At 39.2% G+C, this 17,925-nt stretch overlaps 1 protein-coding gene and 3 non-coding genes across 4 annotated transcripts; 2 read left to right on the top strand and 2 right to left on the bottom strand.

Annotated features, from left to right (window-relative positions):
* The first annotated feature begins 238 nt into the window (after positions 1-238).
* Positions 239-310, top strand: trnaq-uug. Its single transcript has one exon. It is a non-coding gene; the product is annotated as a tRNA-Gln (tRNA).
* Positions 311-692: 382 nt separating this feature from the next.
* On the bottom strand, positions 693-764 carry trnaq-cug. The gene has a single exon. It is a non-coding gene; the product is annotated as a tRNA-Gln (tRNA).
* A 765-nt stretch (positions 765-1,529) lies between these two features.
* On the top strand, positions 1,530-1,601 carry trnaq-uug. The gene has a single exon. It is a non-coding gene; the product is annotated as a tRNA-Gln (tRNA).
* A 7,403-nt stretch (positions 1,602-9,004) lies between these two features.
* LOC121505483 lies at positions 9,005-17,919 on the bottom strand (the record flags this gene model as incomplete). The annotated part of the gene is made up of 5 exons (XM_041780861.1): positions 9,005-12,252; positions 14,032-14,102; positions 15,999-16,077; positions 16,684-16,771; positions 17,808-17,919. Coding segments are annotated over 5 exons (1,038 nt in total), but the record flags the coding sequence as incomplete, so codon positions are not given.
* Positions 17,920-17,925: the final 6 nt, after the last annotated feature.

Raw genomic sequence — 17,925 nt, 5'->3', positions numbered from 1 at the left:
GAGTGCTGACCATTACACCTTGGAACCAGCAGAGAAACGGTATTCTCTTCCATGTACTGGGACATAGACACATGTCAAAGTGATGGCAAAAGGACAACAGATGCATGAAAAGAAATACCTGTGGAACAGCTTCTGCCAAAACCACTTTGGAGGAACTGTCATCCTGGTGGGCTAATCAACAATTCACTGCTATATTTCCAGGATCCCACTCCTGTCTACAAAGAGCAACTGGACTTGTGGTTCCATGGTGTAATGGTCAGCACTCTGGACTTTGAATCCAGTGATCTGAGCTCAAATCTCGGTGGGACCTTCTCTTAGAGAACACAGCTGCTTAATGGGAGAGCTTTCCTCCAGAGATGTTGCAGTGTGGTCCAACACAGAGTCTACGCTTCCAAAACACTCCAGCTTGGATGCCTTTGACAACCATTCCAAACAAAGTCTTTCCAAGTGGACTGGCCATTTCATGGTCAGTGCTGCATAGTCATTTGGCAGAAATCTCAGGGTCACCACATTGATGTGGCCACTGAACTACATTCCAGAATCGCTAGTGTCATCTAAACCCACTATCACGGCTGTCCCGGCCAAGTTGGGAGTTTGGGATCTTTCAGGAGGGCTGAGGAATTCATGACCATCAAGTTCTTCTCAGCTTGTGCTCGGACCATCAGAGCTTACACATGGAATGGCTCAAAGTAAGGTCCCACTGAGATTTGAACTCGGATCGCTGGATTCAGAGTCCAGAGTGCTGACCATTACACCATGGAACCAGTGGAGAAGCTGCATTCTCTTCCATGTACTGGGACATGGACACATCAAAGTGAAGGCAACAGGACAACAGATGCATGAAAAGAAATACCTGTGGAACAGAGCATAGAATGAAAAGCCAAACCTTGCTGGCTTGACTAAACAACAAGGAAAGCAACAATGCCCAATCTGAGAACGCTATGCCAAATATTCCATTAAAGCTACGTGTATATGCAGAAATCAGGATGTGCACAGCCCTGACATGCTTTCATTGAGTCTTAGCATGCATTATTAACTGCTCCAGCTGTCCTGCAAGTTCTGCAGATTCTTGTCAGCATGTCCTTTGATGCCCAAGATGTTGTGACATGCTGAAGCTAGGCTAGGTTTAAAGTCACAAAAAACATTAAGAGGGACAAGAACATACTGTCAGAAGCGGGATTCGAACCTACGCTTCCAGAGGAGGCTGTGACCTGAACGCAGCACCTTGGACTGCCCGGCCATTCTGACTGTATAAAGACTGTTCTCCATAGCCTGCTCTGCCTAATATAGCCTTGGAGGCTACTTTGAGACGTTGTAGTGCTTTTACACCTCACGGCTTGGACATGCTGATTAAAGTTTTTTCCAAGATTGGACAAACAGTAAATCAACACTGCAAATCTGCCAAAACGTGCTGACAGAACCACTTTGGAGAAACTGTCATCCTGGTGGGCTCATCAGCAATTCACTGTTATATTTTCACGATCCCACTCATTTCAACACTCCTGTCTATAAAGAGTGACTGGACTCATGGTCCCATGGTGTAATGGTCAGCACTCTGGTCTTTGAATCCAGTGATCTGAGTTCAAATCTTGGTGGGACCTTCTCTTAGAGAACACAGCTGCTTAGTGAAGTATTCAGGATGGGAAAGCTTTCCTCCAGAAAGATGTAGAGTTGCAGTTTCAAGCTGAGAAAGGCCCCCCCTCCTGTCCCTGTGCCTGGTAGTACTTCATATGTAAATGGAATAGCTCTTATCTACACAAATGCAAATCACACAGCTATTTGCTCTCTATGTGAGTTTGCGTGTGTGTGTGTGTCTGTTAGAATGTGCCTGTGTGAGTCTAGTGTAGTTTCAAAGTTAGTTTACAAGGTATAATCATGTATATTCTACTAGCTGGTCAACCTGATGGTAAACATGCTGTCTTTCAGTAATATAAACCATATTTCCTTGTGTGCTCACAACACAAAATTAACAAAATAGCCTGTGTGGTTATTTTTCCCTTTAAATGAAAGTCAGGACAGCAATCTCTGTTGGGCAAAATGAGCTATATAGCCTCATAACATAACATAGCTGACATAGCTAAATGTTACAGCCTGTTTTGAGGTAAACAATTAAATATATAGGTCCAGTGTCAGGGGTGTCCCAAAACCCTATGGGATATTTTTGGCTAATCTCCAGGGATGACAGTAACTTTTGTGAAATTTTAACATGAAATATTTTTTGAAAAGACATACTATATATATACTTCATTACTTTACCACTCATAAAACATAATGTGTCACATTTGTTCATACATCCATTACTGATTAAATAGAAACTTCATTCCCCTCCATATCAGAAAGGTCAGTCGGTGTGTGAGGGACGATAGGTTGGAGAAAATGGAAAGAGTGGAAAACACCAGAGAAGAAGAAGAAGTAGCGTGAGGGACGAGGTGGTATACTGTAGAAGTAGTCTTTAATGTCATTCACTGTCTGCCTGAAGTGTAAACCTCAAACAACATTTCCCACAATGCTTTGTTACACTTGCACATTGTGGCCATTCAGAGAGCATTCAGAGTCGCCGCCGCAGAGCCCGAGCGGGGGCATTTTAAGAAAATGTCGAGTATTTGCGTTATTTACTGCTGCATTTATCGACCAAACGAGTGGAGTACGTAACATTTTCTGTCCCTCATCGCAAGAAAGTGACAGAAAAGAGAAGAAGAATGGACCGCGCGTGATCGTAAGTGATTATGGTTGTTTAGCATGTGTTTATCTTTTCAACAAAAGTAACTGATAAATGTCGTCCTTCGTCCTGCTTTCTGCTATTGTCTTACCATTCAGGTAGATATGACCATATGTAGTTTCATTAACTACATTAAACAGAGGCAGGAAATGATCTCACCCAGATGAATGGAAAAATAAAAGTGACTGGTAGATTTCACATACCGCCATTTCCTATTTACAGCAGAAGACATGAGGACACTCATGTGCAGTCATGTACACATGTAATATTATAATGATAATGTTTCATGGTCTCTGCTACTCAGTTACATTACATGTTTTTCTTGTGTTATAGATATCTTCCACTGATGACTCCTTCAGGACACTTGCTAGCAGCTTCTGGCTCAGTGTTCCCTCTGTCTACAAGATCAGATATAATCACTGCAATCTGAAAACCTCATGGCATACTTCTCAGCAGGAGCAGTCTCATGGCAATTCACCATGTAGTGCAAAAAGCATCACATCACCACAGCTCTTTTAAGAGACAGCCACAGCACCAAGGAGCAAACTTCCTGCACTTTTATTTTTCATATAAACACCAAAATAAAGTTTTTTCAGTGCTTTGATACCTGTCTTATTATTATTATGAAATTCTGAATGCTAATAGCTAACTAGTTTTATTTCTTGTTTGTAAGATACATTTCTCTAGACACCACACATAGGGAGTTACAATAATTGGTAGCCTATTCTTAACACAGTAATGTGCACAGATCCAGAAAAAGCTCATCTATAAAGGTCTTGATACCAATAACACACTTTATCTACTGGGAAAAAGGAGGTAGATCCTGGGCTTTAGAATGAATAATTATTAACTTAATGACAGGTAGCTCTTTACTTCAGATAAAACTATTTTAATCTAGGTTCAACAAGACAGCAACATAAATCAGGACTGCTGAATCTGTGAGTAATTTTATGACTGAAATGTAGTACTTGTTCATTTAATTACCTTTGCAAAAGGCAAAATATATAGAATACAGCAATTTAAGATGGCTTCCAATCAAGAAGTTTTTGACTGAAAGTTATCCCAGATTTAGCAGCTGAGGAGATGAGCAATATTTAGACTGAAAATGATCATATACTGCTGACACTAGCTGGGTTTCCATCGCAGTTTTTCACAAAATAATAATAAAGGGCTATTTCTTAAATTTCGATTAAGTACAATTGCACTTTGAATACGTTTCCATTGAAGGGAGTTTTGGGCATAGGCCTTGCAATTATTGAAAAATCTCATCTCATGTGAATCCGCTGCAGGGCAGCTTGATGCTCAGAACCTGTTGCGTGTTGGTACGGTTTTGGATACATCTACTGTGGTTGCCTTGATAATGTTGAACAAAAGACGAAGGCAACGGATGATAGTTCAGAGGTAAAGTCCGTATGTATGGCAAAAGCCATGTATAAGGGTAGAAGTATGATGTTAAGAAAAGTCTTGTCTCTTCTTCTGTCTACACGTACAGCGCCATGTTGTCTCGGAGTGACTGGTCACGTGACACGGTACGTCACGTCCCGTGACTTGTAAATGCGGAAAAAATGTTTCCATTACACTTTTGCGATATATTTCTATATCCAAACACCTGAAAAACCTCCTCATGAAAGCATAAAACTTTTTAGCGATATTTTAGGGTTTTTTTGAAATTCAGGTGTTTACCAGTTTTTTATTGCGCTATTTTGATTTTGTGCATTTTCAAGTGTAATGGAAACCCGGCGATTGACATGAGTGTTAATGTTGACCAAATATCTACTCCATGATAGTAAGAGAAACACGAGATTGTTACCTTAAAAAGTAGAACTATAATTGTCATTAAAATACAATTTATTTTATAAAAAAGGAAAACAAGCAGGGACAAAGATTTAACTTGACATTTAAACAAATTTGAATAATTTGCAACAGAAACACAAAGAGTTTGTTTGGAGAAGTTAAATTGAAGAGAGAGGGATCAGAAGGAGAGGAAAAAGGAGATTAAAGTCTGGCTGCAGAGAGCATTGCCTTAGTTTGTAGAAACCAAAACTATTGTTGTTTTGTTCTTGCTGTTGTTTCCAGTTGTTCTAGATTAAGCAGAACAGTGCTATATTCATAAATCAGTTCATGAATTTAAAGACAAATTCTTTCATCTGAGGTGGCAATCTCTACATGGAAAGGAAGCAGACATTTGAGGAACATTTCATCTTCAGAGAGGAGCTGGAGCTGCTGCAGGTGGACAGGTCCTCAGGGCCTCCAGCAACATCCTCTCCACCTCCGTCAGCTGCTGTCTGGGGTGACTTGGGGGTCTCCTCCTTGGGGTCTCTGTAATAGAAACAATATATTTAGTGATACTATAATATTTTATCGACAGAATACTACTAAGGAAATACACAGCAAAGGATACGGTTGTGACATGAGAGGCAGCACTAGCTCTACCAGAGATAAATATACATGCATGAATTACATGATAAAATATCTGGTCTAAAGAAAGCTGTTATAGATTACTTCCCTCCTTCTTTACAGTGCTCAGACTGACTAATTTAATAACAAATCCATCATTTGTTGATTGATGTGGCTCTATTCATTTACATACCTGTGGGAACAGCAGCTGGAGTGGATGGGCCAGGTGCTGGAGGAGCGGAAGCAGCAGCAGGTGGTAGTGTTTCAGAGAGGAGTACATGATGTTCTGATAAAATACAAAAGTGTACATATGAACACAGTATACAGGTTCAGCTATGACACTATTTATACTTTTGTTTGTTCACATAAAAACAACTTTCCATTTGTAGCCTATGAAGACATTTCACCTGACCCACTCCTCTCTGTCTCCTTTCTCCTCTCCTAAAAATTTACTATATCATACCTCATCTGAACAAAAACACGTAACTGTTGAGTGGTGAGGGGAAAATTAGCATGCCTGTCTGTGTTATGCTAACTCGGGCAGTGCTAACTATGGCGCTAACTTGGTCATAGATGGCAGAAAATGAGTGATGGACGGATGTTTGTACAACTTACCAGGCAACCCGACCTCCTCACTCACTTTCCTCCAAGTGAGCTCCTTTTACTCCTGTGACCGTTCCACCGGCACAGTCATTAGAATAACCACTACTGTCTCGCTGCTTCCAGATGCCATTTCTGTTCTAGTGAATGGGTCTAGATCTATTTCATTCTAGATCCGTTGCCCGCTGCAGTGATGTCACACAACGCCCCTTGTGGAGATACAGTCATGTGATTGGCTGTAAAGGAGTGAGACGTCTGATTGGCTGCAGATGGGCCCCATGTAGAAAAATGCTTTTGTAAATGTTGTCACCACTAGACGAGTCTCAAAACATCCACACACAAATGCAGGGAGGTTTACAAATGAAAAGCATGTTGTAAATGCACGTTAGATAGTTCACGTATGTATTTTATGAAACTATCTACTAATATCTTTACGTGCATACATTTGTGAATTTTTGTTGCATATATTTAAAACAAGAAATATTTGTGTGTGCATCACAAACATGTTTACAAATCTTATTTTATGTGTACATTTCTTTTTTTACTTATATATGGTTTGAAACACATTTTCTGGTGCATTGAAAATGTTTTTGTGTTTTGCGTCACACATATATATATAAATCCCAAAATACATTTGTGAATCCTGTTTTGTGAATTTATTCATTTCTGTGTTCATTTATTCTTTCTGAGACAGTTCTAGCTCCATACACCTAAGATGTGAAGATAGGTACAACGTTTTTAGGTTGGTGGCATTTTTTAATGGTGTGTCAGTTCTGTTTATAACACCAGGTGGAGGCAGAGGTTAAGACTTCACGACAAATGCTGCTTTCATGTGGTAACAGTGGCGTGCACAGACTTTTTCAAGGGCAGGGGTGAAAAAAAAAGGGCACATATAGCGCGTTCTCGCCACTGAAGAGGGCACTAAGTTTTGCATGTTTTCGAGGGCACGTTAGACAAGTTTATACGTTATATATATGTCAATACCATATTAGCACCAGATAATCCAAACTGGTTCTGTGAGATATAGTTCTGGCTCAGTATAGATCAAAAAGGGCCCAACATAAAAGTCATTGCAACAGTAATGTTTCATAGTATTTCTTGGTCCTAATGTTCTTCTGGAGTTAAGTGTGTTTTCTTTACCCAAGAGGGCAGTTTAGTGTGTTTTGCCAATGAGGAGGGTACTTACACATGCCTCTTTGCCACCCAAGTGGGCAGTTTATCATGTTTTAACCAGCCAAGGGGGTAGTTTAGTGTGTTTTGCTAACCAGGAGGGCACTTTAGCACGCATTTTTCAACAATTGGGCCATGTTGGGGGGGGGGGGCACCCCCTGCCCCCCTCTTGTGCACACCACTGTGTGGTAATCTGCTTTGTTTTCTTTATAGAACCTCACATTGAATTCCCTCATAACATGAAGAACACTTGCTTGTCTTTCTGTTAAGTCTTTGACAAAATACAACCATAGAAAGCTGTTCTGTTGATGTTGTTGTATTTGAATAAGAAGTGGTATTTAAGGTCCAGCTCATTTCCCAAACAGGCTTTTTCTGTAAACAGCTCTGTTTAGTGTTCTAGACAAGAGTTTTTAAGCTTTCTTTACTCATAACAGTACATTTTAAATAGATTTTTAAAAAATGCATGTATTTGCTGGGTAGGCAACGATTACCACCCAGCAGCATGTTTCTTGGATGCAAACATTACTGAGGAACCCCAGAGGTCACAACTTCAAGAACTTTATTGTCCCCGGTGGGGCAATTCACAAAAGTAGCAGATTAAAACAGGAGCACATAAAAGCAGAAAAAATATTCATTTGATCACATGAACATTAAGTACATAGGACACATAATATTAATGCAACATGATTAATCAAACCATTTTCTACTGAAAAAATCTCCTCGGTTATATCATTTCCTATCAGTTTCTCCAGACTGATTCCATTGAGTTATGTTTGATCGTTACAGCTGACCAAGCGAGCGACTGTTTTTCTGTTGGAGTGCATCAGCAGTTTCACAGAGAAGAAGTGAAGAAGTAATTACACAACCCTGGACAGCAACTGCACAGACTGGCAGATATTTCTATTATCAGTGAGGAAAAGTAAAAACAAAACAAAACAAATGTAAACACAGCCTCAAGGTTTTTATGGACTCAAAATAGCATCTTAAGGTGCTAAATGTTACAGGTGATTCTTTGAAACACTGCAGCAAGAAAAATGATCATGAACCTGTAAAAAAGATGCTACAACAAAAATACATCATGAAAATGTAATAATAATCATAATAACAGATGCTTACAACAAAAAGCAATAACAGTATAAACACTTTGTGCTTTAAGGTCATGATGTGTGATGAGACATCCCGAACAGCCAAGAAAACTTTGATGGGCAAGTTTGGTTTCTGAAACTGCCGCATAAATTTCATTGTCACCACCAAATTTTTTTAGGAAATGAAGAAAACTTTTAGTTCAATAACGATATTAACCCACAACCCTAAAAAGGGACAACTTTATTGTATAGCTGTCATTACAATCTCTTAAACCAACATTAAAGTTTTAGACTTGAATGCAAAGAGTAATGTTTATTTTGATTGGCTTAACAGAATTTAAGCTGCTTTTTCAATACATTAAACAAACATTTACTGGATATTTTAGTGTATTTTAATCAAATTTCTAGACTTTATAAAAATCATTTAACGATGCAAAAAACTCGACATCAGTAATCACAAAATTGAAATGTTATATTTTATATACAGTGCTTAACAAATTTATTAGACCACCTGTCATATTTGTCTCAGAGACCATCCAGCATCATGAAGTGCTTTAATGCGGACTATTTTATTTTCAGTCAGCTCTCCACGTTTTACCATTTTGGACAGGAATGAGGAATTTCAAACTGAATTCAGCCAAATTTGAGCCGGCTCACTGGGCTTCTCTGAGAAGTCAGAAATGAATCAAGCATAACATTCAACCACTAAAACTCATTTTTCTGTTCAGGAATGCAAGTAAATAACTATAATGCGACATATTAATCAAGACACTGTGATTTACTATTTTTTCAGCTTTTTTTTTGTAAATCAGTACATTTGAAAATTCATGGATAACAATAATAATTATATTTTAGCATTAAAAATATGATTTGAGAAGAAGAGCTTCTACATATTGGTGTATTAACCATTGCAGAAACATAAACAATGACTTTGGTAATTACCAATGCTGTTAATTTAGGGCAGCTGTGGCATAAACCCTACTTGGGTTAGGGTTAGGGTGTACAGAGTTAAGCACTGTATTACACTTGCAGGCTGCACTGAGTGAGCCACGTGTTTATTCATTTAACCTTTATTTAACCAGGTTAGTCCCACTGAGATCAAAGATCTCTTTTTCAAAGGAGACCTGGTCAAGAATAGCAGCAATACAGTTTCAAGATCAAACACACTCAAACTCGCACAGTTCATGTGGTCCACAGGATGGCCTCCACTGCACTAAAAAGAACCTTGAGTTTCATTTTCTCTCCTCCTCTGCTGCTTTAAAGTAAGCTGAAACAGAAACTTTAGTCACACAACAATCAGCATTATCCACCTCCTCTCACATTTTACATTCCCTGAATTCAAAGAAACTCAAAACAACTAAAAGCAAGTGCATAAAAAATAGTAGCTCTACAAGCACTGGTAGCCGCTGTCTGTGATTATCGGCATGGACTGATCAGCTGAGATCAGGGCCAGAAGAGGTCTCTGTAGCTCAGAGTTTTATACTGTTTGAGGTGTCTTGATGTAAGGGTCCTCAGGATGGTTGCAATGTTCCTCGTTCTCACCACCTTTCATGTCTGAAATGAAAACACTCGGCTCCACTAGGTGTTGAAACGGCTGATGGTCGTAGTCCACTGCAGGGATGCTGTGTGACCAGGGGTGGTTTTAGTGACTTGGAGGCCCCAGGCAAAGACCAGTGTGAGGCCCCCCTAATATCACTCACCTCAACTTCTTTGATGACCGCCATATAAACGTGATTCAACAGAAGCAGTACAGTGTGCAGTGCTGACTAATAACACATTTAACTCCATTCAGTGTAAGAAAATCTGCATTATAACCAACATGTGTTAGATTAAGTATTAGTGAATGGTTGGTTACATCAAGCTGGAAAAACTGCATCCACCTTAGACAGAGAATAAAAATGCACAAACTTGTGGCTTCTCTTCATCATTTTCTAAAGTTCATGTACTCTCCTGTTCTTAGGGTTTCATGTTTTCAGGTACAATATCTTAGTAAGTGTATCTGGTCCAAGGTTCCATTAAGAACCTGATGCAGTTAATTTGTATTTCTGCATCAAATCAGCTGTATTACATGGGGTTTTATTATGTTAAGAGAAAAATAAAATAGGCTCTATTTTCAGCAATTTTTTCATTGAATCATACTGTAGGAAAACAGGGGTGTCAAACTCATTTTGGGTCGGGGGCCGGATTTGCTCCAATGAAACGTCCTGTTGGCTGGGGAATTTTTTTAGCAACATCAATATAACAAAAGCTGATGTAAAGGCTGCTGTAATGTTTATAAAGAGAAATGTTCCAATATTAGGTGCAGATACTATTTGATGGGTGCTGCATGTTTGCACACTAAAGAGTTAATTAGCTACTTTTGAAAGAGAATTTACCTGCAGGTAATCTAAACAGGTCAGGCAAAAATATGCTGCCCTTGTAACATAGGCCAATTTTTACAGATTTTAACATTTTTATGACCCACTGATGATGAATTTACAAGACTGTAATATTCATTATAAATATACATTTATCATGACTGTTTATGGATTTAAAACAGCAACCTGTCGTCCACAATGCCTGATCTGACCCTTATTTTACTTGGACTGGGATCAGTGCACAGAGTCCAGCGGGAAGACGAGAGAGAGAGAGAGAGAGAGAGATGGGGAGGCAAGGAGGACGGAGACAGAGACAAGGATCTTGCGGAGATTCATTGTACTTCGGTGCTATTACTGCTTATGTAGATACAAACCCATCTACTTGTAAAAACTTGATGTTAAAGCACATGTCTGAGCCCCTAGAGTAGTTCTTCTTCATGTCCACTCTCTGAATCCCCCTGACATCCCTGCATGCATCATGAACGGGGCCATCTCCGTGCGTAATCATGGATGAGCTGCGCCAAGATCAAACATGCCGACCTCACTTGTCCTAGGACACATCCAGACTAGGATTGAATGTTCAGTTATTGAGTCATTTTCCCCGTTATGAGAAGGATTTCTACCATTTGGAGTTAAATATGCCACAGGATTTATAAATGATGTCATGTGTAAATTTAAGCATCTACGACCACAAGTTCAATTCTTGATGACATAAAATAAGATCTTATGTAAATAAAATTAGGTTAAATTAGTCTGGCATTACAGATTTGTTTTAATGTAGGATTAAATCAGGCTGGAGATAGAACTGAGTCGCTCACCAAAGTGTGATGCGATGTCTGTGTTTGTGGTTGAGGGACAATTACGCAGAGAAAGTATTTGTTATGCTGAGAGCAGCTGTTTTAATCCCACTCAGGGGAAGAACTTTGGTACTACAAGGCAAAATCCTCTGGCTTTGACATTTGTTAAGACCCTTGTGCAAGAAACTAGTCAGAGGTGTGGAGCCAAGACTCACTGAGAGAGCAGAGGTGATGCTGCAGCTGCGCTCTGCCGTGCGTTGTTTTTATGATGTTCCTCACGGCTCTAAATGCTAATAATGAATAATTTTCTTTGACCTGGGGAGTGGCAAAAACATAAGTGAGCTACAATTGAAGGAAAATAAAACCTAGGCAAATTCTTGAGGCCCCCCTTGGATGAGGCCCCAGGTAATTGCCTACCTTTGCCTAATGGTAAAACCGCCTATGTGTGTGACTCTGCAGGCACAGAGCAGGGATTTTCATCACTAACAATGGCCTCGGCATCAATTTTTCCATTTTCAAAACCCTCACATGCAGCTTCAACTCTACATACAGGATCACATGATGGGGTTGTGTTTGTTCCACTGGAGACGTAGGATATGCCGGAGTGTTGAAATGTATATGTCCCTGAATCTGTGTTGCACGACTGATAGGAAATGTCAGTGGGTATCAAAGAGAAAGGCAAAGTGATGGGTGGATATGGTGCTGCCTGTTGGTAAGTAGAGACCACAGTGGCACCCTCACTTGGACGGTACGCAGTCTCACAGGGCATTTCAATCTGGACCTCAGAGATGTCTGTCGCAGTCTGAACAGGGTCACCAGGAATTGGGATGGAGAAGGTTTTATTTAGGAACGCAGACAACCCGGGACTCATGTCCTCATCTTGGACATCACAAAGGTTGTGAGGAGCACAGAGCAAACTGCTGTCTTGGGGAAAGTCTGTCATTAGGCCAGTGGTCAAAGGTGATGTGGGGATGATCTTAGAGAGGGCTTTCCTGGTGGCATCCTGAACTTCACTTATAATGTCCGCAGGTTCTGAGTTGGCGTCGCAGAGACAAGAGGAGCCAGAGCCGATTCCACTGCTTTGTTGAAGGCTCCCATCACTGGAGTCTCTCAGTGGATGTTTAAACCTAAATACAGAGAAATGGTCACCTCAAACTTAAAATCACAAGGAAATTCTTGAAGGAAGTTGCATTAAAAGTTTTAGTTACGTAACTGTTTGGAGCTCTGGATTTTCTTTCTTGCTTATCTTCAGATTATTTAAAAAATAGATTCATACATCAGAGCAAGAACTGTGTTTAGTTTAAAATATTTAAAGGAACCCAACATGATCAGATAACTTCATCTTACTGGACAGATATTTGTATCTCTCAGAGAAAACTCACTAGATATCTGCATTTTGAGTAAATTTGATCTTACAAACTCACCACTTTTTGGTCCGTATAAAAGTAGTATGGACTAATGAAGGGAGTTTCTCCAAAGAAATGCTAAAGTGGGCTTTTACTTTGAAAAGCACAAACTGGAAGTGTTTTTGTACTGTGTTTATCTTTACCTGCAACATATTGTACTGGTGTGGAAACAGAGAGCTTCATAAATAGAAAACAACTTTATGAAACAGACACATTTTAGCTCCTGGCCTTCATCTGGTTCATCAAGAAACAAACATATTCTACCATTGTCGACGTACATATTTGCTACAACAAGGTAAATGTGGCTCTCTATTGATAATTTTCCTGTCTATTTTGACCGATGCCCACTTGTGGTGCTTGGAAAAAATGGACAAGACCTCAAATCTTACAACTGTCTATGCGTGAGACGTGCTTATCAGCATGTGACATGCAACCCTAACACTGGCTGATAACAGCCGGTTAAGACATAGTACACTGAGAACCACTGTGATGTCACACTACCAGTGCAGACCAAAACATGGCGGCCTCCTGGTGAGTTCATACGCTCAGACTAACGAAGGTCGTTTTCACACCTGATAGTCCGGGGGACTTGGTCCAGTTTGGAACAGTAATTGCAACATTGTTGCACTTTCCTTTGGTTTGGTTTGCATTCACATTGCTCTTGGCTCAAACAGACCAAACTGTCTAAACACCTGCAACCTCTGCCTGCTAGGGGCGCTGTTGTTACAAACAAACGGCGATGAAGAAGAAAAGAATGCGTAGAAGAAGATGAAACCAGAAATCCGTCTCTTTCTGGCTGTCTTTTCCTACATAAACAATGAATAAAACCCCAAAATTTACTCTGTTTGGGGGTGCATTGGGGCATTAGGAGCAGCCAGCGAGGCGGTGAGGTGTCCAGCATGTCGTTCTTTACATGAGACGAATATATAAGCACCTGAGTACGACGTGTTGCTATGGCTACACAGACGCCAAGCGAGGTACCGACATGTTTTTGAGTGTATTAAATCACATATAAATCCATATATCATTACGCTTTATGCCACTTTCTGCCGTTGGTTCACAAGTTGCTCCGCTTTGCTTTCAAACCTCAAACGAACCGCACCAGGGTTCGTTTGGAAGCGGGCTGAGACCACCTGTTTTCAAGTGGACCAGAGTCCACTTGTTTGTTCCTCACCAGAGTTCATGTGAGCTTTCACACCACTCCAAACAAAGCGGACTATGCAGGAAAACAGACTAGAGTTCGTTTAAAGCAGACCAAACAGCTCTGGTGTGAATGCACCCTAAAAATGCAGATGTCTAGTGAGTTTTTTTGTTCAATATACATATGACAGATACAATTATCTATCCAATTAGGTGGATTTGTCTGATCCTGCAAGGCTTCTTAGAAATAAAACTGGTTAAAACTGGTGGCAACCGAAACGGGGAACTTCTGATTCTTCCCTGCCAGGTGGGCAGTACCAGACATACATCATGAAAAATATATATATTTTTGATGCTTACCACAGTCTCCTGTCGTCTGAGAGAGGCTCAACACAGACAGAGGAGAAGATGGGCGGTACAGGCTTCAAGAACTGCAACATAAAGAAAAGAGAAATATCAAAACGAATATCATAAAATAAAATATCATCTTGAGTGAAGGATTCTACATACACCATAGGGAAAATGTTTCTTAAATATCTGGAAAGGTTTCAGTTTCATGATCACTGACATATCAGCCTTGGTTTGATGGTGAAACCCATGGTTACTGGTGGAAACAGGACATGCAGCTTAATGCCTTTATGAAACAATCAACAATTAAGAGCTACTGTGTCCCAAGTAGAAAACAAGCAAAATGGATTTGTCTGTTTACAGCAAAGCAAAAATAATCTGCCTAAACAAACGAGTGAACAATTTAATGCACACAGCAAAAGAAATCTTACAAAACAATAAGTAGGCAATGTTCTGCATAAATACTGCAGTCAGGGTTCCTAAATCAAATCAATCAAATTTAAAAACCAAATCAAAGAATTTCAAAGACATTTTTAAGACCTGACTGTGAACATTCAATAGCACTTGTACGTCGCTTTGGAGAAAAGCGTCTGCTAAATGACATTGTAACTTATTGCGCAGTAACAGGTCAAAAATGAAAGGTGTGTGAGATTTCTTGGTACACTAGACCAGGGCTGAATTTTCTGATTCAATCAACTGTTTATGAAATGTCAAAGGGTATAGGACTTTTTTGGTCATAAATGCCCAATTTTGATGATCTCTGGCACATTCCTTCTATTCTATCAATATGCCATATAGTTCTATTTATCATTGCACATTTTAGCAGGTGTGCTGAGCTGACTCTAAACATTTGAACTACTAAAGCAGAACAATGCTTTTTGTTGGGAAAAGCTGTCAAAATAAGGGTGGGCTGCATGGATCTTTAAGTGGGCAAACTGGTAGTCCAGATGTTAGAGAACTGGACTAGTGTTTCACAAAAGCTCAGAGTGTATGCTGCACAGTGCCAGATAAAATTAGAGAGGCATTTAATTTAGATCACCCAACACTGAATTCCCTGAATTCTGGAAAATAACTATGCAACAATTGTGGAGGAAGATGTTAAAAATCATGTAAGGCTGACTGGAAGCATGTCTTAGTACCTTTTAAAATGTAAGACCACTCACTGGGAAAAATCAGACTTTTTAAGGCCTGAAATTTCATATGTGCAAATTAGGGCTGAACGATGTGCAAAAATAATCTGATTGCGATTTTTTCCCCAAATATTGCAACTGCAATTTAATATGCGATTATTCTTGGGTTTATCTTACGTATTTTTCAACAAATTCAAGCAATAAATAATTCCATAAATAAGACCATGTACATTGAAAACAATGAAATCATTTCCGAAGCAATTAATCCATAGTAGGAAGAATCTGAATATGGGGGTGCAACAAGCTGTAAGCTATAAAGGAGGCAGCTGGGGTGGAGGAGGTGAGGCCGGCTACCAGCTGATTGCAGTTTTGATTGAAAAAACATACATAAAGCACAAACAGGAGGATTTTTGTAAACGATTATTGAAAAAATTAAACTTGAATGTTTGCATAATGTGCAAAAGATCTGCTGCTGCAAAAAATTGATTTATTAAACCGGTAATTTGACACATTTTAAGTTAAAGAAATATTGCATCTTCTGCGATTTGGAAATTGCAGCATGCTATATTGCTCATTAAATTAATCTAATTTGTGATTAATTGCCCAGCCCTAGTGCAAATAAGACTTTTCAAGGATCTACAGGAACCCTGTATATTGTTTCAGTGGAAGAAAGTTGTGCCAAGCTACAAACAATGAAAATTCCTTTACAGGGGAGTGCAATGTTCAAAATAAAAGCATTGCTTTGTAAGAATCTTACAAATCGTAACTTTTAAGGGTAATTAAGAAACCGCAATCTTAGCAGCATGTTTGGGATTTCTGGACAACTCCAAATTTTCACATTAGCCACACCTTTTGCTCAGATGGATGCACATCAAGAAGTTTTGGATTTGGACATTTTTGCACTGTGTCCCACCATTTTGATCTGAGTCTGAAAACAAAAACAAGAATCAGTTAGCATAAACAAATAAATAAATAAATAAATACAGTGCTTAACAAATTTATTAGACAACCTGTCATATTTGTCTCAGAGACCATCCAACATCATGAAGTGCTTTAATGCAGACTCTTTCATCTTCAGTCAGCTCTCCACGTTTTACCATTTTGAACAGGAATGAGGGATTCCAAACTGAATTCGGCCAAATTTGAGCCGGCTCTTTGAGCATAACATTCAACCACTAAAACTCATTTTTCTGTTCAGGAATGCAAGTAAATAACTATAATGTGACATGAATCAAGAAATATTAATGTGCTTTACTATTTTTTCAGTTTGTTTGTAAATCAGTAAATTTGAAAATTCATGGATAACAATAATAATTCTATTTTAGCATTAAAAAATCATTTGGGTTAAAGAGCTTCTACATATTGGTGTATTAACCATTGCAGAAACATAAAAAATGATTTTGGTAATTACCAATGCTGTTAATTTAGGGCAGCTGTGGCATAAACCTTACTTTGGTTAGGGTTAGGGTGGTCTGATACATTTGTTAAGCACTGTAGGTCTTTCATATGATGTACTGTCATTGGCATTACTTACATTATGTAACAGCCATATATAACACCACTGATGAGGACTACAGCTACACAGAGGTTGATGATGATGAACGGAGTATCTAAGGATATCGCTGTAGGAAACGTGTAGGAAGTTATTTAGGTTGTTTTTGTGCAGATTATAACTACCAGAGACAAACTACACACTAAATCAAATATTTAACCCCTTTGGTCCCCAAAGGCATAATAAAGAATATGTAGGACATTTTCCTTAAATAGGAAAGACAGGGACTTTAGCTCAGACACAAATAAAGCCAGAATGAAAATGGTATGATAAAGCATCTTAACACACTGTCAGTAGGAAATGTGGTTGATGAGTTTGTCTAAGTAATGGTGGAGCAAGAAAGAGGAAGGAGAGAGAAATGTGAGTCCACTTTAGCTCATGGATCCATAAAGGCTTTGATAAAACAGTGTACAGACGATAAAAGCATAATTATGATGATTGTTGCCACCATCTGCTTTAACAATGTAGGTAAATGTTTCCCCATTTATGGCAATAATTTGGCAGCGTGAGGCCAAAAATGGAGGAATGTGATGACAAAGAGTAGTTTTACTACATTGTACTGTATTTGAAGAAGAACTTCCAGATTACATGCAAGTTTAACCAGAAACACATAAAACTATAAAAAGCAAATTCCTGATAGGTCCTTTTAATTTTATCTTAAAACACATAGCATATTCATAAATCAGGCCTTACTCCTGATTTAAAAGCAAAAAATACACCAAACCAATAAAATGTTTCATGTTTTTTGGATTGTGCTTTCCTTGTGCTCTGCAGTAGCAGGCTGGGACGGAAGACTCACACACAGGCAGCAGAGCAGGGAGGCTGTGCTCACTATTAAAGGATTTAAGTTTGGACTTGGATTTACCAAAGATGCACCGAAGAAACTGAGGACCGGGCAAGCTTAATTAAGAAGGAAACTTGAGTTATGTATTTTGGGTGTGAGTGTATTATAGACACAGTTGCTCTAATTTGAAGCCACACGTGTGTGTTCATTGTGCTGAAGAGGACCCTGTAACATGGTCATCTGTTACATTGATATTCACATTTAAACAAATTAAAAAATGTGTAAAAAGTGACAAAAAAATATCAGTAATTAAGACACTTACGGGTTGTAAATTCCCATTCGTTACTACTGTCACTGAACTTGTTGCTCCAGGCCGTGTAGCTTCTCACACTGACCACATACGTTGTCCTTGGCTCCAAGAGTCGTCCTTGTATTTCATA

Source organism: Cheilinus undulatus, linkage group 23 (genome assembly GCF_018320785.1).
Source record: "Cheilinus undulatus linkage group 23, ASM1832078v1, whole genome shotgun sequence".
Lineage (NCBI taxonomy): Eukaryota > Metazoa > Chordata > Actinopteri > Labriformes > Labridae > Cheilinus > Cheilinus undulatus.
The sequence above is the reverse complement of the archived record's forward strand: the minus strand, read 5'-3'. Positions and strand labels throughout refer to the sequence as shown.